The sequence below is a fragment of the Ochlerotatus camptorhynchus genome, unplaced genomic scaffold (genome assembly GCF_037179485.1).
Source record: "Ochlerotatus camptorhynchus isolate MF236.1 unplaced genomic scaffold, CSIRO-AGI_Acam_v1.1 ptg000210l, whole genome shotgun sequence".
Taxonomy (NCBI): Eukaryota; Metazoa; Arthropoda; class Insecta; order Diptera; family Culicidae; genus Ochlerotatus; species Ochlerotatus camptorhynchus.
The window spans coordinates 206,771-234,181 of NW_027040700.1; the positions used below are offsets into that span (position 1 = coordinate 206,771).

At 37.5% G+C, this 27,411-nt stretch overlaps 2 protein-coding genes across 2 annotated transcripts in view; one reads left to right on the top strand and one right to left on the bottom strand.

The window, feature by feature from the left end:
- Window positions 1-27,411, bottom strand: part of Delta (delta) — a 41,158-nt gene that overhangs the window by 5,008 nt on the left and 8,739 nt on the right. The gene's annotated exons all lie outside the window — the stretch shown is intronic.
- LOC135703202 (uncharacterized) lies at window positions 7,573-8,928 on the top strand (the record flags this gene model as incomplete). Its single annotated transcript, XM_065224325.1, has 2 exons — window positions 7,573-7,677; window positions 7,752-8,928. Coding segments are annotated over exons 1-2 (1,282 nt in total), but the record flags the coding sequence as incomplete, so codon positions are not given.

A 27,411-nucleotide genomic window follows, 5' to 3' on the forward strand; every position in this document is an offset into this window, starting at 1 on the left:
TTTCACGATGGTGATGAAGTAATACGACATGCACTAAACTAAGGACACGGGATATACTACAACAGCTCATATATTTTTTCCTACGTTCGGAACATAAATCCACTGCAACCAGTTATTTGATCTATAGTGGTATACCCCGTATCCTTAGTTTAGTGCACTATTGAGAAATGATGAAATACTCGGTTTTGATACAGTTGTCATTCTTGCCTTTATCGCAAGGATCCGACTCTAATTGTAAGGTTCCGCTCTGTATACCCTTTGGAATGTTGGCGCACCCGTTGGCGCAATAACATCGATAATGACCATGCATCAGAATCCTTCAAACTAGAGAACAGCGAATAAAAGATTAGGAATCACGTAGGGGAATTTACGTATTCTTGGCAACCTAAGCAACGATCATCTTTCTATAGCCTTTTTCTCAAAGGAACGCATACATATGCAATACGATGCTGCACGCTGACGTTACGAATGAACGCGATGAACTCGTATTCATCAGTTTGACATCCAGTGGTGGTTTATTTACCTTTGCTTGTTAGTCGATTCAAGTGGATTTGAGGTTTTAAATAAAATTAATTAAAAGATATGATATCCGACTATGTTCGTTTGAAAAATATTCCTCTCCAAAAAATCTAAAAAAAAAACATTTAATATTTTTTTTAAATTTTTTATCCTAATTCCATGTAAACAAACCACTGCCAGCTGTCAAAATAATTGAGGTTAACCCGACAATTGTTTACAATCTTTTGCTGCCAGCTGCTCTAACAATTTCAGTCGAAAGACTTGTCAAAAACTGTTTTGAAACGCTTTTACAAAGCTCCAATCTTCTCTGGTGAGAGCAGGGGCCTGGCTGGCGGCCATGTTTTTGATGCTATCATCTGCTCTTGTCTTCCTGCTTATAATACGATTTTCCGTCCCTTTCCACCATGTATACGTCAGGCGGCCCGTGATGTTGTCTACTGTCAAACGTATAGGATTGATATAGGGTTGCCAGGCCCCTGGGTGAGAGCGACTATAGTGGGCAACATCTTTTTATTCGGCAACAGCTGTGCTTTCATCGGCAACTCGAAATCAGCAGCATTTTTTAGTGCCTGTGTTTCATTCCAAGAAAAGCGCTAGCAGGCATTGCTTTTTCTTAGTGGTTAAAATACAAACAAATTGAAGCTGAAAGCCTAAAGAATCGTTTGAATGCAATCAGCGAAGTGTTTTCGTAAGCGTTTCAATTTGCCGGTTGCCGAAAATAGTCTTTCATGCCGAAGCCGTCATTTCCCCTAGATAAAAAAATACCTACCTAACTCACTTTTTCGTTGTGTTTTGGTCAATCTCGGTCGGCAAAGCCGATTCGTATCACTATCAACAAGGCATACAAAGTAAAAGCTAATGTGTTCCTTTGATCAATTCTGTTCCCCTAATTTGAAGAAGTTCGTACTAGGCTTCGGTGGTAGATCTTAATGTCAGTATCGCAACACGAAAAGGTAATCTACTAGGTTACTGGGAATAGATCAACTTACTGCTCGCGGTGGTTTTACTGTTTATCCGAGAATAATTCTCGTCTATATGAACAACTTCAGGAACTTTCTATCTAAGGCAGGCCTGTCCAACCTTTCTAAAACTTGCTTTTTTGCTTGTTCGATGAACATGTTTAAAACTGCATTTTGTTTATTTCTCATTCATTCTGGTCTAAAACTCATAATGATGAATAAAATTAGACAAGAATGATATAATTGCTGAGATCAAGAGTTCACGTCCGGCCCGAGGGCCGCATGTTGGGCAGCGCCGATCTGTTCCATTTAGAATTTGGTCGTACAAAATGGCTAATTTATCGTCAGCTTTTCAGATGAATTTTAGAACTAGAGACGTTACAGTAATTAAATAGAAGCGGCCAAATATTAACTGGACTAGACTTTAGTCAAAAGTTAAAGCAAATTAAAAAGCACACTAGTGTCGCCTGGTGAGAGAATTATGAACTAAACTGTTTACTGCCCAAGACAGGAACGTTCTATCTAGTCAAGATATTGAGTTAAAGAAAATTAAAAATTAATTAACCTGGTGAATGAGTTCTGAACCGAAATGTCTACCGTAAAATAGGTCTAGTCCATTTGAAAAACTTTGCCGAAGACAAGAAGCTACATTCGATTGTTGTTAATGTTGAATTGTCCGCGGTTTCTAATAATGTATTTTTCATAAGCTTTAAAAAAAATCAAATTTGTAGAAATTCAAATTTCCAACGATAAAATAATAGGCTTAACATATTTTATACTATGCAAACTTTAATAAAGAAGAAAACATTGGATAAGTAAATGTATACATCAATAAATAAATGTTATGCATGCACATTATTATTTATATGAAATCGGTCTGCAATTCAGAGATTTGTTTATGTGTTTCCCATAAGTAGTGGGGAGAAAAGTTAGCAGCACATGTGATACTGATTACACTCTGCCTCTTTGTCGTTTGTCTTTGCTGATGTACATGCAAAAAAGCGACAGAGCATAAGCTGCAATTCCTGTTTTAGGAAGAAAACTAGTACTGCCTTCAAATAGCACTTATTACCTCGTTCAATTCGCATGGAATGTATGCACATGCGGACAGTGATGAAGAGCTGAGAAGTTATTACAACCGGATAGCTTTGATGCAATGGAATAGGTTAAGCAAGTGGCTAGTTTCAACTCTGTACTAGGCGTAGATATAATAAGTAAGTATTTTAGGTACCGTCAAACGGAGTGTGTTTGATCACTGATATTTCTCAATGTTTATCTTCTAGTGCAATATTTTTGTTATTGCAGAACGAAAGAATGAACATAAAAAGTATTATATCTGCACAAAAACATTGAGAAACCTCAGTGATTTCAATTTGACCCGGTTTTACGATCCTTTTTAGCTATGTGTGAACGTTATAAGTGATTCAGCATTGATTATTTAATCCTGTGACATTTACATTTACATTAACGAGTCTTATTTTATAGTTGGTGACTAGCTAAGCTTAGTCTATACTGAAAGCTTTCATTAGCTATTGATCAATTAAGCTCGTGGAATTTACTAGTTGGTTGAATTCTTCTGACGAAAAAGATCCATTTATAGTGTAAATTTAGTGTTAATGTCAAGTTACTCGTCACTCGTTCGAAAATCTTCTGCCCAACACAGTCTAAAAGAAAGCCAGATTAAAGGCGTGATAAATCTTTAAAATTGTATCATTTCTATCTTCAACCACGCTCAAGCCGTCCTCGCTTGCGCCGATAGCTCGATCGCTTGCTTGCTTTGTTTATTTCATTTTAATTTCTTTCGCAGATCCATAGTGTGAGTCAATTCGCAGGTCAACGAATATATAGATTATAATGTAAAGATACGACAAATCGTTAAAATCGATAAATCAATTTTAATGATCATTCAACAGAGAACTACGTTTTTCACTGTGCATGGGATCATCGAGTGTTTTCCCTGCTATCCTGTTCAGTTTTCATTTCGACATCTTCTGATTGTGCTCCGTTTCCTCTCATCTCTTTTGATCTGGTTATCAATATTTGAAGCGGCATAAAGCAGTGATTGCCGCTTTGTTACACAACAGGTAAACATGTCATGATTAGGCTCCACCGGTGCTCTCCTTTTATCTTGGGTTCTGCTGTCCTTCAACAAGTTTCCATTTTCTATTATTTATTTTTAATCTGCCATTCGTTCAAGACAGATGACTGAGATGCAAGGCTAGCGAAATTACATTCATAATCTGACATCAGCATCATTTATCAGCGTTTGGAGAGTATTAAAACTTGCTTTGCACTCTGGGATAATAATTAAAGGGAATAACTTCAGTGTAATGCGCTAGATTTCTTCAATTATGGGTCGAATACGATTAATCAATGATAGAAAATTGACAATCCTTAATGAAAACAAAAATTGGATGAACCTATCAAACGAAACAATTTGCGTCATCTTTCAAACTACTAAGGATTGTCAATTTCCTATTTGAAGAAATCTAGCGATCAGAATCATAAGTGCCTAACTGCAATGGCTAAAAAGCGAGAACAATACATCTCAGCCATTTGGCAGGTCTTCTGCTCGATTAAAATTAAGTTTTCTAAGGGAAGTCTAATACCCCGTTCACATTCCATAGGATTTCCAGTGAAAACTAGATGTATGAGACAGTCCAAGGTCTGATTGTTATGCATTCTGTTAGTAGGTATATGCTGCTACTGTGACGATGATGATGGTAAAGGCTGCAGGGTGGCCAGTGAATTTTCATTTTGAAATTCCCGGTTTTTTCCCGGTTTTCCCGGTTCGAATCTTAAAAATTTCCCGGTTATTAATATTCAACAAAAAACGAAATTGTACGCATTTTTAATAACGCGACAAACTGTACATTTTCGGAAATTATTTGTGGGGAAAATAAAAGCAAAATTACACAAAGTATTTTTTAAAGCTGAAAGTATAAATTCAACTCTATGAGTCACTTTATGTAGGGTTTACTACCCCATTTTCGGCCTATTAAGCACAACCCGGTCTTTCTTAATCTAGCGCAGTTTAGCACCAAATGGAATGTTATTATTACTGATGGCTTCCAAATTTATTTACCTTTCTGTACGTACCGTAAGATTTGATAAAGAGAAACCAATTGATGAGATATTGTCAAAAGTCTAACACTGCTTCTTGACGCCAAACTCGGCCAACGGATTCTAAACGCGGCCTAACGCATTGAAACGCCATTGAAACGCAAATGAATTCACTTCGGCCTACCGGATGAAGATAACAATTGATTCGGTCGGAGCGCTTCTTTTGTTTTTGTGAATTATGGGTGCAAACCTTCATATCACGCGTTCTCATTGACTTCGTTCGGTAGCTTATTAACTAAAGTATCGTACCAAACTCATAATTGACTTGTTAACTCTGAAATCATGGAATTATTTTGTGTTTTCTGCACGATAGGCCCAAAATGGGCGATTAGACCGAAGTAGTTCTCTACCCTACATATTCAAAAAAATAACAGAACAATCTATAGAATCTTGCGGACAAACCCTAGAACTTTTATTAAAAGTTAAAAGTGTTCAAAATGTTGAATTCAAACAAATAATAAGGAGGATTCCCACATAATTTTCGAAGGAGAAGTTCAGAACAGAATTCCAGAATTATTCTGACATAAAATCCTTAAAAATTGTTAGATGAATTTGGAGGGATTTTTGTGCAGAAGAATGCAAGTTCTAAATTAATTTCAAAACGAGTTGTGAAAAAAAAACGTTAAGAAAAATTCCTACGTGATTCTGAGGAGAATTGTATGGGGATCATGAAAAATGACAGATGAATTTTAAGAAGAATTTCAAGATAATTATTATGAAGAAACAGAGTTCTAAGAGTGTTCCGGGGATAATTTTAACCCTAGTATGAAAGATTCATTACAGAGCTTTTTGCATTGCAAAAAAATTGCTGATAATTAGAAGAAAATTCTTTAAAATACTCCAAGGGGTTTCTAAATAACATTTCGGAAGATTTCTGCTGCTTTGAATAGAGTTTAAAAAAAAAGTTTGAAACGAATTTCAAAGGATCGTTTCCGAACAGGTTTAAGGGAATTCTAAGAAGAATTACAATCAAATTCTTAGAAGAGGTTTCAAGAAAATTTCAATTAACGGAGTAATTTCTGGTTAATTTCAGAATAATCCCATGATAATTTAGAGAAGGATTCCAAGTTAATTCTGTAATTCATATCATGAGAATTTTGAATAATGAAAAATTAAAACCCCGAAATAGTTCAGTTTCGATTTTTACAAATATTTGTTTCCAAAGTCCAGCATCTTCAGCCCATGCACGACAAAAATCAATTTGAAATATTGCTGAGTGATTAAATTAAAAAAACAATAAGACGGGAAACTGAACAAAATGATGCAGCAAATAGAGCAAAACATTCATTTGGTAAAGAATCACTCTATTTTAATAGTTTATTTTGAAAATCTGTTGTAAAAATTTGTTCTTTGCATGGTTAATTTATTTTTCCCGGTTCTATGGTAGAATTCCCGGGTTTTTCCCGGTTACTTTTCAAATTCCCGGATATTTCCCGGTATTCCCGGTTTTCCCGGTTTGCTGGCCACCCAGTAAAGGGCACAAAACATACAATCACTCAGCTGAAAGTAATTTTCCGGACAACACTCCACTGAACATCTCTTTTACCCAGAATAACGTGCCTCATACCGTGGGAAATACTTCAAGAAGAGACGTGCCAAGTCGATAAAAATAACAATAATAAAATTGCATAGTGCAATGTAATAAGATCTAATGCGGTTCCTTCTTGATTTTATGTAATGCCTTATGTTGTTGAATCCTAAATATTCAACTTCCGATAACGATGTCTACCCTCAATAAAACACATCGTAGAATTCGGAGATTCTAGCGTGGAAAGACCGCAGTGTGTTATACCATAGAGGTAACTCTAAGACCGGAAGGTCTCGAAGAAACGTGCTCAACTTTTTGGCTCAGCTTTGGTACTCTCTTCGGTCCCAAGCTAATCCATTCACCCCTCGAAACATAGGAAAATCCGAGAACCCCTCATTTTATCTGTCAAAATTTCATGGCGAATAAAAAAAAACATAGTGTAGTACTAGAATTTTGACTAGAATGGGGTACGTTAATCGGTTTGCTTGGGACCAATAGGCTAGTCAAGTAGTGAGCCAATTTAAACCGTTAGTTTCCACCGGTTGGTTATATGATAGGGTAATCTGTCAATTGTTGCACAGCTAAACAAGAACTTTTTTAATTTTGTGTTCTAACGAGTTTGAAAACATTTTTGAAGTAGGAATTCCGCAAGTAACTTTTGAATGCGATTCATGAAGCATTTCCAGAACTCATCAGCAGCTTATATTCGTAAAAACTTCCTTATAAAGGATGACTAAAAGTAAATTGGTACACCCCTCGCGCGCCGCTAGCACGCCTCTAAATCGAAAATCGTTGACAATGGTTTGTTTACTCTCCTATAGAGAACAAATGGTGCAAGTTTGATCAGGTAGAGTAATTCGGGGCAAAAGTACGCATAGGCCTTTTTGAAATGTTCGAACATGAAAACCTGGCCACACTGTATGGGTTCGACACATCATTCGACCAGCTGATCACAGGTGTAAACATAAGTGATTTGAACGTAGTGGCGTGAAGTTATGAGGTAATTTGTGTTTTGTGCAGTTTTGATCTAATTTTCAACATTTTGGGGATTATGTTTATTGACCATTTAAAATTTAGAAAAAAATGGGTATAAAAATGCTAAAAATATCTTTACTCTATGATTGTTTGAGAGGTGCAGTCATTCCGTTCAAACAGTTTCATAAGTTTTGTAATAAATCGAATTATTGATAAAACTGCATGTGGGACAAAAGTACGCAGCAGGCGCGGGGCAAAAGTACGTGCAGGATGTCGCATTGAAATGGTTATGTTTTCGTACAGGAACTACAAGCGCAAAACCAGTCGGCAGAAATGCACTTCCCTAATAAACGGGTACCATACACTAATGATATCATAGATGGTGCGAGCATACCACATAAAGTTGAGATGATATCCCGAATTGGTGGTTAGGCGCTTCTTATGGTTATTGTTTATGCGGGTTCCCAGATGCTCGAAGCAGCTCAGCAAAGAGTCCGGGATGGCATTTCGAAGCGGCAGTTTGCGCTGAATCTCGGAATAACGGAAGGAGCATTGAGGAAAAGGTTGAAACTGGTGAGTAAAATCAAGTACCAAATGAAATTATCTTAACAGTGATAATTGAATTCCTGTAGGGATTTACCAATCAGCGCCTTGGACGGTTCATCCCAGTATTTACAACCGAGCAGTCTGAAGAACTTGCCAGGCACTACAAGGACCACGACAAGGCATTCTACGGTATGACACTCAACGATTTACGGAGCCTTGCGTTTCAGTTTGCAGAAGAAAATAACATTCCGCACGAGTTCGATCGGACTTCGAAGATGGCAGGAAGGGATTGGGCGTCGAGATTCATGAAGACTCACCATCTGTCTTTGCGAACGCCTCAACAAACCAGTCTGGCCCGAATCATGGGATTTAACAAGCAACAGATCAAGGCATTTTTCGCGAATCTGTCCAAACTGAAACAGCAGCATAAATTTCCTCCACACCGCCAGTACAATATGGATGAAACTGGCATGTCAACTGTTCCGAATTGTCCGCCGAAAGTCATTGCTAGTACAGGTAAAAAATCTGTTGGCAAAGTGAGCTCTGCTGAACGGGGAGAATTGACGACGGCTGTATGCGCTATGAGTGCATCCGGAAACTATGTAGCACCGGTTCTAATTTTCAAGCGGAAGCGGCAAAATCCACAGCTGTTGAATGGAGCTCCCCCAGGAACGATTATGCTTGTTACGGATACAGGGTACATAAATGGAGATCTGTTTTTGGAGTGGCTTAAGCATTTTCAAAACGAGGTGAAAGCGACGAAAGAAGACCCAGTTCTTCTGGTTATGGACAACCACAGCTCTCATAGGGATCTTCGTGCAATTCCCCCTCATAGCAGCCACAAAACACAGCCGTTGGACCGCTGCTTTTTCAAGGCCTTGAAAACCCATTTCTCAGAAGCCTGTAGCACCTGGTTGACGAACAATCCGGGTAGGGTCATCACACAGTACCAAATTGCAGAGCTGTTTGGCGTAGCCTATTGCAAATGTGCTACTGTGGACAAAGCTGTGACAGCATTCAAAACGTGTGGGATCGAGCCTCTCAACCCGGAGGTATTCAAGGACGATGACTTTCAACCGAGCTTAGTGACAGACATACCTCAAGCATCCAACGAATCTAACGCACATTCGGATCTGGCCTGCAAACCCTCCACAAGTTACGCTACACCGCAAGCAAATAAACGACAATTGCAAGCTGTATTACCAGTTTATGCAGCACCCGATCCACTTCCTATGAATACTGGTGAAGAAGATCAGCAAATGCGAGCTCTGGATCTAAGTAAGTCTGCAAAAGTATCTCCAGCTGAAATTCGTCCACTTCCTAAAAGGAAAGACGAAAGAAAGGACAAAAATCTGAAATACTTACCAGTACACCGGTAAAACAAAAACTGGAAGCTGTGCTTCACGAAAAACAGGAAAAACAGCAGCGCCCCAAGGCAAAATGTAAGCTTGCAACGGAGCAGCCAGCACCAAGTGCTAAGAAGGGAAAAAAGCAGAAGTAAGCCTCTGCTAAGCATACTGAATTCTCTTTTAATTTTGATGAATTTTTAACATGAACTTCTTGATTTTCGTTTTCAATAAAATGCAATAAAACAATTCAGATTGACTTTGCGTTTGAATTTTTAGTTATTTCTGGACCCCCCCCCCCCCCCCTAAGTGCATCACGTACTTTATGTATGACCCCTTAAAGATCGACTTCCCGGGAACCATCCAGAGAAAACGTGGTCGAATTTCAAAGATTATTTTACCCGTTTTGCATGGAACCTTAATATGTTTTATATGAACCTTTATGGAAACCAATAAACTACAACTCTCATCACCCTCCCTCCCTCACGCTTCTGCCCCTAGAAAGAAAACGTAGTTTTTGGATGCTCCGTAATCCTGGTTGACCAGAGGGGAGGTACAGTACTCAAGAAACTATTTGTTACAACCATTATTTGCGACAAATACATTAGATATTTGTTCAATGCGTACTTTTGTCCCAGATGAAAGCATAGAGTTGATAGTTCCGTTAGAGTACGGCAGTGTGAAGATTGTATATAGATACATATTAGAAAAGCGAGCTAGGACAACTTTTAACGAAGGTACAAATCGGTTTTTTCATCTCTCTTTACCAAACTCCCCCTTTGGAGAGGGATGGTGAGGGGTGTGTGTCCCCCCCGCCACCACTGGCAAAAAGAGATGAAAACCGACCCGCTCAAGTACCAACTGTGTGTTTGAAACAGTTCTACCGATTTTTTACCGCACTTCAGTTGTTATTTGAAGGAAGGCATCCAGTCGTAGGTTTGGTAATTGCAACTATTGTTTACCCCTACCACGATATGTGCTCCTGTCATCGTCGACTTGACGATCTCGAGGGGTACAGGAGCACATATCGTGGTAGGGGTAAACAATAGTTGCAATTTCCAAACCTACGACTGGATGCCTTCCTTCAAATAACAACTGAAGTGCGGTAAAAAATCGGTAGAACTGTTTCAAACACACAGTTGGTACTTGAGCGGGTCGGTTTTCATCTCTTTTTGCCAGTGCTGGCGGGGGGGGGGGGGACACCCCTCACCATCCCTCTCCAAATGGGGAGTTTGGTAAAGAGAGATGAAAAAAAACCGATTTGTACCTTCCTTAAAAGTTGTCCTAGCCAGGCTTCCAAATAGTACAGCCTCCTCGCGACAGTTGGTTTATACCTGAATTGACTGTTGCTTTGTGTGCTTTACTGCCGCTTGCTACCGTACGTTCAGATCTGAATTCGAAGTGTATTGGCAACAGCGCACGCACGAACGAATGAAAGCTGTATTAGAACAGTCGCATCTATACCCGCTTTGCTAAAATCATCGTGCTTGGAACGTAGTGAACCGGATGGGCTGTATTTATACAATTCTTTATGACCAGGTTCTCAATGTTTCTGTCGTCATAACAGCCTTCACAAATCGACGACATCCCTCAGCTTACCCAAGTGGCTGTCACGAAAAGGCTGTCACGAGACATTATATACAATTGATATACGGCAGTGGAGTATGGAAGAAACCCAGAAGAATGATCCCGAACAGATATGTCGGCCCGATGTCGGATCAATGTAAGGTCAATTTATGGTCGACGTCGGCCAAATGTCGGGTCGATGTCGGGTCAATTTTGCATTTATGTCGGGTCAATGTCGGGCCAACATCGGGTTGGGGTTTGGTAGAAGTCAGGTTGGTGTCGGGTAGGCTTATATTTTTCGCCGGAGACCGCGCGTTTTTAAAAAAATATCGGATGAAAATTTTGCAATGGGCAGCACGAACGTGATAGCAACACCGAACGAGCTCCGGCGCCACACTGGTAGTGTAGTAGCAGTCTTACGACACACAAACAAAATTTCAAAGACAGCAGCAACGAATCGGCAGTTCGACGGACTGCTTGTTGTATGTACGAGGAACGTTACGAATGACCATCCGAGGCTGTCATAGCCGAACGAACAAAATACATGACTGAGAACGAGCTGTCGTGTACTGCACAAGACGGCAACGTTGCATGTCGTATAACAGCCTCACTGTGGGCTGTCGCTTATAGCTCAATCTCAAGGCTGTCGTAGGGAAAAGAAAGCGACAGCCGTTGGAATACTGTCATGAGGCGGTACTTTTGGTATGCCTGGTCCTAGCTCGCTTTTCTAATATCTATATACAATCTTCACACTGCCGTACTCTAACGGAACTATCAACTCTATGCTTTCATCTACTCCATCTTTCGTATAAAAATTACCACTACAGTCTGTTATTTGAAATTAGCATCTTCAACTATTACTAAAAAAGTTAAGTGCGTACTTTTGCCCCGCATTACTCTAGTCGATCGCGTTCAGAAATAACGTCAAATGGAACTCGAAAGAAGAAAAAATATTGTGCACAAACACCTGGAAAATTCGGAGTGGACCGGTTCCAAGCTAGCTAAAGTGCTGAAGATGCCGAAAACAACAGTTTGTCGAGTGCTCAAAACCTACAAGGGAACCCTGAGTGTGGAAAGGATTTAGCGGGCCTACGAAAAAAATGGAACCAGGGATCGTCAGCTGCGCAGCAAGGTTTTGAGGTGCGTTAAAGGTAACCCCGGTATTTCGATCCGAGATGTGGCCAGAAGGTACAACGCCAACTTTAAAACGGTGGCGAATATCATTGCCAAAGAAGAATACAATTCGTACAAAGCCAGTAAACATCCGCCATCTGCGGCCAAAAAGCGTGCAAAGCTCTTGTACGACCGTGTTTTGACGAAACACAAGGACGCTTTGATCGATGACGAAACATACGTCAAACTCGATTTTAAGCAGCTTCCCGGCCAAAAGTTTTACATCGCGACTGGAGGTGGGGATATGCCAGGAAGATTCAAGTTCACGTTTGCCGACAAGTTCGCAAAGAAGGCCATGATTTGGCAAGCGATTTGCAGTTGTGGCCTAAAAACGGAATCATTCTTCACATCCGCGACGATGACATCCCAAATTTACACCGAAGAATGCCTGAAAAAAAGCGTGTATTGCCGTTCATCCGCAAGCATAGGGATAAAGTTATCTTTTTACCAGATTTGACCAGCTGCCGCTACTCCAAGGTGGTTCTAGAGTGGTATGCTGCCAACAAGATCGATTTTGTCCCCAAGCTAATGAATCTTCCGAATTGCCCGGAATTTTGACCAATCGAAAAATACTGGGCAATTTCAAAACAAAGACTTCGACGAAACGGCGGGACAGTCAAGGACATCCAGCAAATGCGGGCAAAATGGAAGAAATGCGCTGATTCCGTGTCCGTTTTCACTTTGCGGGCGCTGATGGGCTCCATCAAGAGGAAGGTTCGAGATTTCGTTCGAACCTGAGAAATGTAACGATCTAATGCTGTAACTTTGCAGTTTTAATAAAAGTACTGTAAAGCAACCTTTAATGGATTTTTTAATACTTGTTGAATCACGAATTACAGGTCTTTTTGTGTGTACCTTTAAAGAAAGTGTCTCAAAGCCCAATTATTGCACGCATAATTTGCATTGAAATTGCATTATTCCACACTTTGTACCATTATTTCACACCCATTAAATATAGCTAAATGCATATTAGAATTATTTGTTTCGGCAAGAAGAATCATTCAGTGATTCTGTTAAACGATTAAACGTAAGTTTTCGGTATATTGTGCTTATCATAAGTTATTTTTCTTATTTTATTGAACCGGTCGAATATAGAAGGAAAATATACGCAACAGCACTTTTATATGAAACGTTGCATAACTTTAAGCGATATCAATACACTCAATCAGTGTTGCTTTCACTTACTTGATATAAAAAAATATTTTTCGGAATTATAAAATCATTAGATGTTATTATGATATTTTGTGCTTGTAAGAACACAAGAAGTTGTAAAGTATGTGTTTGACACATACCTGTCAATTTCGTTTCCAGAGTGTCACAATCCGCGATTTTATGATTCGTGAACGTTCACTCAGAGTGAGCGCTGAGCGGTGAGGGACACCCCTCACCATCCCTCTCCAAAGGGAGAGTTTGGTAAAGAGAGATGATAAAACCGATTTGTACCTTTCTAAAAGTTGTCTTAGCTCGCTATCTCTACTCTCTATATGCAATATTCACACTGCCGTACTCTAAACGGAACTATCAATTCTATACTTTCATCTCCTCCTCATCTATCGTATAAAAATTACCACTTTAGTCTGTTATTTGAAATTAGCATATTCAACAATAGAATCATGCTTGACATGCACAGTTGTACACACCAACTGCTCATTGGTTAATAACTTTTCACTCAGTTATTGAAAATTGATTTTCTTTAAAGTAATTGATAGATTAGGATCGTAGCTTACTATAGATATGCAAAGTGTAGGTAAACCTTAACATTTGAATCAACATCAATGAATTTTTACTCTTAAAGTCCGAGATGTGCAGCGAGCATTTCTCACTTGATTTTTACAACGCAAAAACAAATACAGTTTATTACTAGAATTAAAATCTACTTTTTCTTACCTATTACAAGCTTAAACATTATTCTATCTACTGCTTCCAACAGAACTGCACACTTAGAAATTATCGCCGAATTCGGTAATTTTTACCAAAATCTAAACAGCTGAACTGTTCGGTAAAATTTATGCAATTCAATTCAATTGCTTTTCAACTACTTTGAAACTAAATCTCCACTAAAATTACAAGATTTGATCATTTAAACAAGGTTGAACATGTTGTGATATTATTTTCAAATTCAATAGCCTTTAAAATGAAGGTCAAAGTTTTACCGAACGTTCAGCTGTTCTGATTTCGGTAAAATTTACCGAACACGGAAACAAAATCTTAGTGTGTATGTTTTGTCAACTGTGTGCAAAGTTATTAGCAAATGAGCAGTTCGTGGCCAAAACTGAGGCATTCCACGAAGGTTCGCAAATCGATCCTGACCGATCATTTCCAATTACGCTGAAACTTTGCACAGTTGTTCCTTTTTAGTAAAGGCGCCATTTTGTGCTCTCAGTTTTTCATATTGAATTACGACTACTTTTTGAAAAGGGCCTGTGTAAAAATAGTACTAATGAGTTTAAAAATATATATTGCCGAAACGCTTTGTTCGATTGATTTGGAGTCTAGAGCAAAGTTGTAGATATTATTTTGGCAATTGTGTAAATTTCGTTTGTATCAATGAAAAAAATTATATTTATTATTAAAAAAGTTAATTTCTCAAAAAGTACATTTTTGAAAAAGCCTCATTGAAGCTCATAATGTTTGCTACTAACTGGCAAAGTTTGGTGATGGTAAACTCAAAAACAAAAAAGTTATGGTTTTTTGAATATTTCACGATTTTTACATTTTCATTAAAAACACATTTTTTTTTAACCGTGTATATTTTTTCAAGAATTGCATTTTAATTTTGCACAACTTTTCCGAAGACACCATAGCAATCAGGCAAGCCGTTTTTGCAATGTATTAAAATGTTTATTTTATAAGCGCTTTTCTACACAGGCCCTATCGGAAAAGTAGTCGGGGCTTGCTATTACAATTTGCAATAGCGAATCCCGACTACTTTTTTATTTTAAAATCTCAACTTAAATCCACAAAATACATTTATCTGCTCTTTTTTACTTTTCTTTTATTCGAAAACCTTATGGACAAATGATACATAATTTATTTTCATTGTAATATACTTACTTTCTATTTTTATTTACATCACTTCTTAAATACATCGAATATTTTGGCATCATTATCATTACAGTTTGAGTATCGTTTGGCTTTAATTTTATTTTCTGATACAGGAATGAAAGAATGAAACTTTTGAGTTCCTTGAATTATTTTTGCATTATTATATTGCTCGTTGGGGTGTGAAGCCATACATTCGTATTCCTCTGTTGTGGCAAAACTAAATGATAATTTTGTTAATTCTTCTTCTTTTTTATTATTTGCCCAATTATAAAGCTCTCTTGCATTTTTTATTGGATGTTCACGTTCTTTGGCCAAGCTTGCTCTAGTAGCACTGCGTTTTATTGTACCTCCTTCCCATGTGATGTTGCAAAGAAATGCCATTCGGCTTCAATTCCATACTTTGATTTAAATTTACAAAGGCTAGCAAAATTTTTCCGGTTCTTGTACTGTGACGCGGCTCCATCGAACATAAAATAAATCTTGTTGATATTTTTACTTTGGTTAATGCGTAAAAAACTTATCATTTTTGAAATAAATAAGTTAACAGCCACTGAGTCATGCCTTAACTCTTCAGAAATTATAATAAAACTTAAATGTTTAACTTGCATATTTTCTCTAAAATATACAACAAATGGATGAATGGTAGCTTGTTAGACATTCCAGTGATGAGACTGTAAAAAGCTGTAGCTTTCGGAAAAAAATCGCAAGTAACTAAAAATTCACCTTCTTGCAAATTATTTCGTGTAGTTTTTAAAAATTAGATTGCTGTGTTTTTATGAAATCATGTGGTATCAAACTTGTCAATTTCAAGCAGAAAAATGAAACAAACTCGTCTGAAGGCTTTACAATAGTTTCTAAATCACATCTATCCGTGATAAACCACTGTTCAAATGAAAGCTGATCAATGCATTTTTCCTCTAATTGTTTTAATTGTTGTCTCAAAGTCATCATTAGTAATCTTTTTTTAATGGCTTGTCGTTTTCCTTCTTTCTGCACAAACACATAATCTTTTTGACCAGGCATTGCCCGGCTTATATCATCATCTTCAAAAAAAAATTAAGGCTCTGCCATATTTTGCGGTTTTTGACGAATTACCTTCCTTTATCAACTTAGCCTCTGTTGCAATATATCTACTAGCATTAAATTGATCCATAATTTTTTGTGTTGACCATAAATAAGGCAATAACGATAAAATTAATAATTTTTCACTTTTTGCAGTGGATGCATTGGAAAACTTTTCCTTCATGTTTTCTAAAACTTCTTTGAGTTCATTCTCTTCGTCAGCCTCAGGCGCGAAGTTGAAAAGATTCTTTCTAATACCTTCGTTGATTTCACGGTGCTTCTTTTCGGGGTAGCGAACCTCGACTACTTTTCCAATAGGGCCTGTGTAGAAAAGCGCTTATAAAATAAACATTTTAATACATTGCAAAAACGGCTTGCTTGATTGCTATGATGTCTTCGAGAAAGTTGTCCAAAATTAAAATGCAATTCTTGAAAAAATATACACGGTTGAAAAACATGTGTTTTTAATAAAAATGTAAAAATCGTGTAATTTTCAAAAAATCATAACTTTTTTGTTTTTGAGTTTACCATCACCAAACTTTGCCAGTTTGTAGTAAACAATATGAGCTTCAATAAGGTATAAAACAAAAATGTACTTTTTGAGAAATTAACTTTTTTAATAACAAATATAATTTTTTTCATTGAAACAAACGAATTTTTTAACAGTGTATATTTTTAACATTATTGCTAAAATAATATCTCAAGAAACCAAATCAATCCAACAAACCGTTTCAGCAATATATATTTTTAAACTCATTAGTACTATTTTTACACAGGCCCTGTTAGAAAAGTAGTCGTGATTAAATTTGAAGAACTGATAACACAAATTGGCATCTTTACTAAAAAAGAACAACTGTGCAAATTTTCATCAAAATCGGAGCAGACAAATAAAAAAAAAAATAAAAAATTCGTCAATCTGTAGAGAATTGCTCAACTGTGTATGCGAAGCATGAATGGAATATATGTATGTAGTTGCTACGCACCCCCGAGTTGGACAATTGAGCAGTTCCACCAGATGCTAGATGGGCTCACCGGAGAGCTCATTGGATGGAGACCAGTCGTCATCGCAGGAGATTTCAATGCTTGGGCAGTGGATTAGAGGAGCAGGTGTACCAACGCAAGAGGGTATAGCCTGCTGGAAGCTCTGCCAAAGTTGAACGTCAGTCTGGCCATCTTAGGAACCATCAACACCTTCCGCAAAGATGGTAGGGAATCCATTACACTGTGCAACAAATCTGAACTTTTTTTTTAAGACTGGGAAAGTTGACCATATTTGACTTTCTTGTGGACCCCTGAGTAAAAGTCCTAGCCCTAACACGTCCTAATTTTTTGGTACCGCCCTCTTTATGAATTTTGGTATGTTGTCCCGCTGTCGGTTGTATACTGCCTAACTAAAGCATGTTACGACATTGCAGTTCAAGAGTTTTTTTTGTAGAAAATGACTTGAGAAACATTTATTTGGGCCATTTGAAAACGATATCTCGTTGTCATACCCTTGTCTGGGTGATTTTTTTTTAAATTGGGTAGCCCCCTAAACATCTAGAATTTATGTTAATTCACTGTAAAAACCATACCATACTGGTTTCCATAAAGTAATTATTTTAACAGCCCAAAAGAATGAAAACACTCTCAATTCGATGATTTTAATCATACTTTATTGGTTTGTTATTGGTCTTTCCTGATTATAAGAACAACACAACTTTCTAGGACTGAGAAAACTAATCATATTTGACTTTCCTGTTGTCCCCTGAGTAAAAGTCTAGAACATACTTATATCCTAACACGTCCTAATTTTTTGGTACCGCCATCTTTATGAATTTTTGTATGTTGCCTCGATGATGGTCGTATACTGCCTAACTAAAGTTGTTATGACATTGTCGTCCGAAAGTTTTTTGTAGGAAGTGACTACAGAAACACTTTCCTAGAACATTTGGAAACGATATTTGGGCTTTTTTCACCTCGTCGGGTGATTTTGCAAATTGGATACCCCCGTAAAAAATTAAAATCCATCGAAATTTACAGTAAACAATTTTGGGATGCGATGGGATGTTGAGATTATAATTGTGCTCAGGCATGGAAAATTATTTGCATTCATTTCGTGCATTCATTTACATTAATTTGTCCCTAACTTTTTTCATCGACATAATTTCGCAAAAGGATGTATAAATTTTTTGTAGGTTTTGTTATTAACTACAACTTTTGTTAACAACTCAAATCCGTTTCTCTTATGCATGACGAACCAGAGCGAACAGAAGCCACTACTGTTTTTCAGTGAATATTTCTATATGGTAGAATAATCTTAATTTTATTCGTTCGGTAGGAATACTTAATGACCCGGATATCAGGAAGCTAGAGAAGAGTACAGTCTTCGAATCTTTTGCCAAAGGAACAAATTGCCTGGATATGCGTTAAAGATGTGATTCATAATTGCCTTGAAACAAATCGGTCTCCAAGATTCCGATCAATTATTGAGAGTATGATAATCGCGTTCAACGATATAAATGTACACATGTCCCTAAAAATCAATTTCCTGCAATGCCATCTCGATCAACTCGAAAAAAAAAAATTTGAAAATTCACCCAAACCGCGAGATATTGTTTTTAAATGTTCTAGAAAAATGTTCCTCCAATCGTTTCCCACAAAAAACTCTTCGACAGCAATATCGTAACACGTTTTAGTTTAGGCAGCACACGACCATCATCGGTACAACATATTAAAATTCATAAAGAGGGTGGTACCAAAACATTAGGACGTGTTAGGATATAAGTATGATATGACCAATTCCACGCCAAATCGGTCAGTCACCAAACTTGACTATCTTCGATCTGGATGATACATGGCACATATTTTCATTATGATAGACCAAGTATTTTCCGCAGGAGAGGAGACCCTTTTGACTCAAGGGTAATTTTTGAAAAGGGCCTATGTGTTTTTGCACACATACTTCGAGGCTGCGGCTCCGTGATGTCCATGACTGACGGTTGCACTTCTAGTTCCAGATTTTTTCAATTCAAGCGACACGTATCACAGATTGATAGAGATGTATCCAAATTAAATTTCCACTCTATGAACTTATGTTTTTCAATCAAATTTTCGGATAATTTACGAAGCTTTGACGAACACCGTTTATTAGGAAACGGCTTGCAACACTCGACCTTCTTGAATTTCATATTCAAATTATACTTGTTCACTCAAAAAGATTTTTTTAGTGATGTCTGTTTTCAAAAGGATGGTCATGCTTATATACAAACGTAGGTACCATTTGGATATTCAGGTATAAATATTGTTTTGGTATTGAAGCTACTCCTAAAATAATAAGATGGATAGGTACATCAATATTACCAACTTAAATAGGATGAAACTACGCTTGATAATGAAGATAAGTGCAACTTAACTTGTGTTGGTTTCTATATTTAAAATAATAGTGTTTTCATTTCCCCTGTAAATTCTAAACGGGTTGTCTGATCGTTCAATCGTCAAAAGACAAATTGAAGGTAAATATATGTGTATCTTGCTAAACTTATCAATGCTGATGGAGAATCACGATTAACTTATGGAAATGGCTTATTTTCTACAAAAAAATGATTTTGATGAAAGTAAATTTGAAATATCTCGAAAACGGTTATATTTAGGAAGTTTATCGATATGAGCACTATCGTTTGAAATGATTTTTATAATCATATACTAACATCAAACTGAACATTTTGCCGTAAATAATGAAATTTTCAAAAATGCCTCAAAAGTTGCTCTTAGAAACACTGTTTTATTAAAAGTTTGTCCATCCTAGAGTTGTTTTCAAAACTTCGGCTTTTTATTCAAATTTTTATACAAAAAATTGAAAAAAAAATTATCAAAAATACGTTTTTTTTTATATTTGAATTTTGAGGTTTATTTTTAATATTTTTTGTAAAAAAATGAAAAAAAAAATCCGCGTATATTTTTTTATAAAGCCTTATTAGTTTCCTACAACTCCTTCTTAGTAAATTTTTTTCTGCAGTCAACTGTATTCGACCTACATTTTTTTAAAAGTATGTGTGCAAAAACACATAGGCCCTTTTCAAAAATTATCCTTGAGTCAAAAGGGTCTCCTCTCCTGCGGAAAATACTTGGTCTATCATACTGAAAATATGGGCAAAGTATCATCCAAATCGAAGATGGTCGAGCACGATTTCAGGTTTTTTTCAGCTCATTCTGGATGGAATCCCTCATATAGACTTTTACTCAGGGGACAACAGGAAAGTCAAATATGATTAGTTTTCTCAGTCCTAGAAAGTTGTGTTGTTCTTATAATCAGGAAAGACCAATAAAATAATTACTTTATGAAAATCTCAACATACCAGCACATACTATGGTTTTTTTTAGCGAATTTACATGAATTCTAGATTTTTAGGGGGGTACTCAGTTTCAAAAATCACCCAAACGATTGGAAGTGGAAGACGAATGCATTCAATAACGATATCTTCATCGAAGGTGTAAGGGTAGACAGCAGCGTCCCGGGTCTAAGCGCGAACGAGTTGACCGAATCATTAGCAAGGGCATGTGACACGAGTATGCCGAAAAAACTGGAGTCAACGAACAGGCGGCGTCCAGCTTACTGGTGGAACGAAGCATCTTAAAAAATATACCTTTTTTCACATTTAGACTAAGCAAAACATATAACGGGCACATCCGCCCAATATCCTTTAGTAACCAAAAGATAGCTAGAAAAGTTAGCTTTGAGATAGGCTTTAATGTGTTTTGCGATTTTTTGCCAAAGGTGTTGAAATTAGGAATAACAAGTAAAGTGTTTTTTGGAAAATATCCGTTTCTAAGTTATATAATCTGCGGTGTATACTGTAGCAACACCAACACGCACACACATACACACACGCACCATATATCTATCTCTTATGGTTCATGAGTTATGATTTTTTTTTAAACAAGCAGATTGGGGTGGCCCCTAGACAATCGGCGTTCTTTAAATATCTTTTTATGACGCATATTTTAGCTTAGTTGGTTCTCTTTTATTTAAAAAGTTATGGCTAGTTAAAAATATTACTTTTTTTAAATTAAATTAAATGCTTTTAACAGAAAACGCTCTTGCAGTTATTTTATACTAAAAATGAAGAAAAACGATGTTTCCAATGAAATTAAATGTTTGAAAATCGGTTTGCTCCATTTTGAGATATTGACAATTGAAAAGAGCTATTTTTTCGAAGAAAATAACCTTTAACTTTCTAATCAAAAGGATAGTAACCTAGTTGCTTGAGTAAAAATATGCTTCATCAAAAGTTCTAAATCTAATGAGAACAATGTTTTTACGAGAAATTTAAGCATGAAAAGATATTCAAAGAAAACCGATTTTAGTGGCCACCCTACCTGCTTTTTAAAAAAAATCATAACTCATGAGCCATAGGAGATAAAAACGTTTTGTCTTCAACAAAGTTGCTGTGAATTGATTGTTCTAAAACTGTTTAGAACACTGCTTTGGTATATCTCAAATAATGAAAAAGTTTGTATTTTTAATTCAAAGATTGAAAAAAAAAAATATGAAGCAACTTTTCCTAAGAAACCATATACCTAAAACTGACGGTTTGGGCGCACACATTTTTGTCTTCCTAAACACGACTTTGAGACCATTGTGCATTGGTTTTGGTTCTACTATACTCCTTTTGGTGACGTCTTGATTGTCAAGTTTTTTTTCGTACAGCTAAAAAACATTTATTTCAGCTGCCTATTTGCAACAATTTTGAGGTTTTGGCCAACTTTTGTTCTATGGGGAACCATTGTGCTCTGGAAGATGTGGAAATGCTGGAGGCCGAGGCAATCGATACAATTGGTGACTGGATGCAAGGAGCGAAGCTGAAGATAGCCCACCACAAAACAGAAGTGGTGTTGGTCAATATAACTGTAAAGCAGTTCAGCAGGCAGAAATCACCGTTGGAGAGCACACCATTGTTTCGAAGCGCGTGCTGAAGTATCTGGGAATGATGATCGACGACCGGCCAAACATTAACAGTCACATCGAATATGCTTGCGAGAAGGCGAAGGCCATCAACGCAATAGCCAGAAACATGCCGAATAATTGTGGTCCCAGCAGCAGCAAGAGGTGTCTTCTGGCTAGTGTGTCCTTATCGATACTGCCTGGATTGAAGCGCTGAAAACGAAGCAGAACCAAAGGAAATTGAGCAGTACTTTTCAGCTCATGACCATGCGAGTCGTGAGTTTGTACAGAACCATTTCGATGTGCCTCCATCGAAATGGTTCTGTACAAACTCACGACTCGCATGGTCATGAGCTGGAAAGTACTGCTCAATTTCCTTTGGTTCTGCTTCGTTTGCGTTATCGCCGGTATGATCCCAATCGGCATCACCTTGGCGGAGGACTACAAGTGCTATATGAGTACGAAAAATTGTGAGAATGGTTTCGATGGATGACTGGCAGCAGGAGTGGGATGCAGCAGGGAACGGTAGATGGACACACAGGCTAATACCGATTCTTTCGACCTGGGTGAACAGGAAGCATGGATAAGTCAACTTCCACTTGACGCAGTTCCTGTCTGGTCATGGCTGCTTTAGGAAGTACCTGCATCGATTCGGACACACAACGTCACCCTTCTGTCCGGAGTGTGGGAATGTGGAAGAATAACCAGAGCACGTGGTCTTCGAATGTTGATGCTGTGCGAGAGGAGATGCTTGCCCTTAGCACGGATAATGTCGTCGAAAAAATGTGTCGAGAGAAGGACACCTTTAACGCCGTCAGCAGAGTAGTAACGCAGATCATTTTAGCGCTGCAGCGAAAATGGCGAGAGGACTAGCTAGAAAGTAGTAATGTGCTGACACAAGTGCGACGTGAAAGCCGAAACCGAGAGAACTCTCAGTTAGAGTAGGCTAAATCCACTACCGGTGTTAACCGAGTAAAACGCGACGCTGGGAGCTAAATGACTCACAAATTGGAGAGACGATCAGCGAACTGAAAGCGCCAATTAGCTGATGTAAAGTGAGGTTCGTAATGCACGGCCCCCTCCGAAATAATACAGGAGGTTTTAATGCGGTAAGAATTCCACGCACCGTGTCACCGCGACTGTGCGCCCAGTCATCAAGTGGTGGCACGATGGCCTTTTGAAGGTTTCCTCCTTGCAAAAAAAAACATCAAGGTCCCACCGGGTTGGGCTAATCTATTCCTAAGCGGACCCTTCGCGTACTATTCTTGATATCTAGCAACAAAATTCTTTCTTCCTCATATCATTTTTTAACTGCGTTCAAGAATATTTAACTTTAAAAAAACGTAGTAAAAGTTCATACCATCACATTTCTAACAACTCAAATTTGTTGACTAATACCAAAATGGTATTTATAATTTTATGACGATAAGTTGCCCAAAATAGCAGCCTGTAATTTTGAACCTAAATCCTCCTCCAATTCATTGAGAAGCAAAGTTGTTCTAAAAAAAATATTGATTACAGACAAAACGCGACTACAAATATCTAAAAAAAATATATGCTGTCAAATGTATTTGAGTCACCTATTCTTTCTATTAGGACATGTGTTAGCCTCGAAACTTCTTACCAAACTGATAAATCTATCAGATCATAAAGCAAAACAAAACCAAGAACTTAAAATGTTTCAAAGGTAGGTTACAAGTAAAATCAATTGAAAGCTAATAAATGAAAATAAAAATTACTTATTATTTTCAGCGATAACGAGCAAGTAATATTGAATCTTTTGTATATGCTGTATAATCTGTATACCTATATATATAAAAATAAATTTCCGTCTGTCTGTCTGCCTCACCCTTATACACTCGGAAACTACTGAACCGATCGGCGTGAAAATTTGTATGCAGGGGTTTTTGGGGCAGGGAAAGGTTCTTATGATGTTTCGAGACCCTTCCCCCTCTGTAAATCCTGTGCTCCCATACAAATGAAACAGAAATTTCTGCATAACTCGAGAACTAATCAAGCAAATGAAACCAAATTTGGTACATTGAGGTCATACGGGGTATCTTCTTAGATAAGAGGGGGGGGGGGGACGCTGCGTTTAATGTAGCATACTTTTTTTTAATGGCGCATAAACTCAAGCTAATATTGAATCCCGAGCAAGGCCGGGCACACTCAGCTAGTGCTAAAATAAAACAAAATTTTAATAAAATGTTATGCACAATTTACTACAAAATCACTACAGTTATTATGTTTACAAATCTTATACTATGATCAGAATTGCTCAGTCTGCATGAAGCAGATTTCAGCAGCAAAATGGCTTAATAAAACGTATGGTTTACATTATGATTCAATTGAAAAACGTTAGAGACAGAGGTTCAGATGCATCTCGTTTGTTTAATATAGGTATGATTCTAAGAGTCTTTAAGTGCGCAGTATTAGGCACAATGATACGTTTAACCATTAAAATTTTTATTATTTTTAGGCTGTAAAAATATTGCAAATTTATTTTTTTATGGCAAAATGAATACACACATTTTTTTTCCTTGATTTGTTTTCCGTCGATCTTGTTTTCCGTCCTGAGCACCAATGCTACCGACGCCAGGGGGGCAGCTCCCACACCTGGATCCTACCTATCGACCCATCGACTCATGAACCGGGGACCAACGGCTTTACTTCCCTTCCGAAGGAAGGCGTGATCAGAAATGTTATGCCTCAGAACATCCCGGCGGCGCCGACTGAGATTGAACCCAGGCCTGCTGGAATGAGAGGTAATCACGCTTACCACTACACCACCAGCGCCGTTCAATAGACACAATCATGACGCTTAAAGATAATAAGTCATTGCAAATTATATTTTGCTAACTGATTTAAACTTGAAGCGTTCCTAACCCCACGGTAACGAGTGCGAAAAGTTCAAATCACACAATCATTCGTCTGATGCATTTACAATTAGAATCAGTATAGAAATAAACCGAAAAGAGTGTGGTTGAGAGGGTTTAAAAACTCTAGCCCAATCAACTCAAACGAAAAACACATGCTGATGAACCAACGATGCCTCTGAAGCCGTGTGAGGGTTTCTGTTTTTCTTTTCTGTTCAGAGTACTTGCTAATAGAAACTACCGTGTGAGTAAGTACAAAAAATGCAATTAAGTACAAAAAATGAAACAACTAAAAGAAGCAAAAATAATATAGCCAGGAGAGAAAATTATAAGTAAGGCAAATATATCATGACCACATCAACAATATGGTATTGTATGTTGATCAATTTGTAGACAGCCGTGGTTCCTTCCATGAGAAACACCCCGCGATTAATGCCGCAGTTCACAACTAAGTGCTGTTCAATAACTATATTTCATGGAAGATTTTATGGCTTCTCATTACCGGAATGATTAAATTTTGCGCATACCATGGACCGAATTGCGCGCGCCGTTTCAAAAGGTAAAAGCGCATCACAATATGCTTTCAGTCTTGAGACTATTGTTAGCACAATGCTTTGCTCAATTAGTGTGGTACTTGTTCCTACATATTTAGTCTCTGGCTTATTTACCGGTGCCTCCCTTCGAAAGGATGGAGCCAGACACTCAAGCTGTTATACTACTAAGCAAGCGACGACCAAGAAATGTGTTTATAATGATGCTCCAAAACCATCCCTATACATGCTTTCGCAGTGTCGCACAGAGGAGTAACTAGGGCAAAAACCTGGTCAAAATTATTTACTGCCGTTTGAGTGATATTAGGCATGGAAGCTCTGTAAAAAGACATTATTATTGATTTTGTGTCAAATTAAAAACAAAAACAAAACAAAAATTGATTAAAAATTGCCAAATTTGCCTTAAACTTATGTGAATATACGGCTCGCAAACGCCAACCCAGACGAGACCGGAAGAGTTCTCCCCACTAATGTGTTCATGTCAACTTGAAGTTTCATTCGTATATAGATTATATGATCGAATCACGCAGAATTTGACAACTACAAAAAAAAACGAAAAAATCAACTTCTTTAAAACAAACATAACATTAAAATATTGAGACCATTATCCATCAACTAGTTGGCATTGAATACAAGGAACTCATTATATGAGAAATTTTGACCATTGATCATTTTGGTAAGGACTGTACTAAATAGTTAATTTTTGAAAAAAAAGCTCTAAATCATGTCAAAGTTTAAACATTTCCCAAAATGTTTAAACATCATTTAACGTATTTGAACTTTGTGCAACATATATTTAGGTATACAACAAATGTAAAAAACATAGAAAAAAAAGTTTTTTTTTCTTATTTTGGTCAGTTTTTTGTTCTAGGTACTCCTCTGTGTGTCGTTTAGTCTCATAGACAATATACCTACGCATCGGTATTAGTCATTCATATTCATGGCAGCATTCAGCGTACTTTCAACGAGAGGCATAACCTATAGAATTTTCAATTCATTCCCACAGGTACACCCGTGCCTAGCTTGAACTGGAATCAGCTACTCTCGTCCAAAAGCAACACCGGCTCGACCGAAGCCGTTTGCATTGAGCACACGCTCTTCTTATAAATACCTATGTAATAATTTTTATCATTTTGAAGGAGCGGATTGACATCACCGGTATTTGATTTGATTTTTAAGCAAAGTAAAATACAAATCAGGGCAAAAGGACTACAAACTACTTCAGCATAAACGCCTATTTTCGTCATATCGAGCAAAAAACATAAAATCTTCATCAACATAACATCTCTGATCACGCCTTCCTTCGGATGGGAAGTAAAGCCGTTGGTCCCCGGTTCATGAGTTGATGGGTCGATAGGTAGGGTCCAGGTGTGGGAGCTGCCTTCCTGGCACGTCGGTAGCATTGGTGCTCAGCACGGAAAACAAGATCGACGGTAAAAACAAACCAAAGGAAAAAAAAAAAAAGTTTTGGACAAACAAGAGTTTTGGACAATAAGACAAACAAATTGAGAAAATTGCGCGGACTGAAATAATGTTCTATACAGTAAATACCCGATTTTCAGCCCCCTTTTTGAAAATCTTTTCTAATGTGCACGAAACCCATCTGTCTTATTGAAAAAAAAATATATACCTTAAACATTCATCTTGAAGATGAATGAGAAAGATTTGGAATTACGGTTATATGAAAATAACGAAAAATAAAAGTCTGATGCGCGGAGGGGCTGAAAAAATCGGGTCCTTGCTGTATTTTGAACATATATAATGTACGTTAACAGTCTTTGAACAATGGAAATGCTCCTGAAACATAGAAAATATTTAATTATCATGGACATATTTTTTTTTTCTAATACCTAGACCTGGAAATTTGTTCCGTATTACCGGATTATTAGTACGGCCTCCCTTAGCTCAGTCGGTAAAGGCGCAGCTACAAAGCAAGACCATGCTGGAGGTGGCTGGGTTCAATTCCCGGTCCGGTCTAGGAATTTGTCGGGTTGGAAAATTTCTCGACTTCCCTGGGCATAGAAGTATGATTGGACTTGCCACACAATTATACCAATGCAAAAATGGTACAGGCATCGAAAGCTCTCAATTAATAACTGTGGAAGTGCATCTAGAACACTAAGTTGAGAGCACGCAATAAACTAATATGCGATATGCAATAAGCTTGAAAAGCGAAGAAGAAGAAGAAGAAGTACGGAAAAAAATACAATACAATTTAA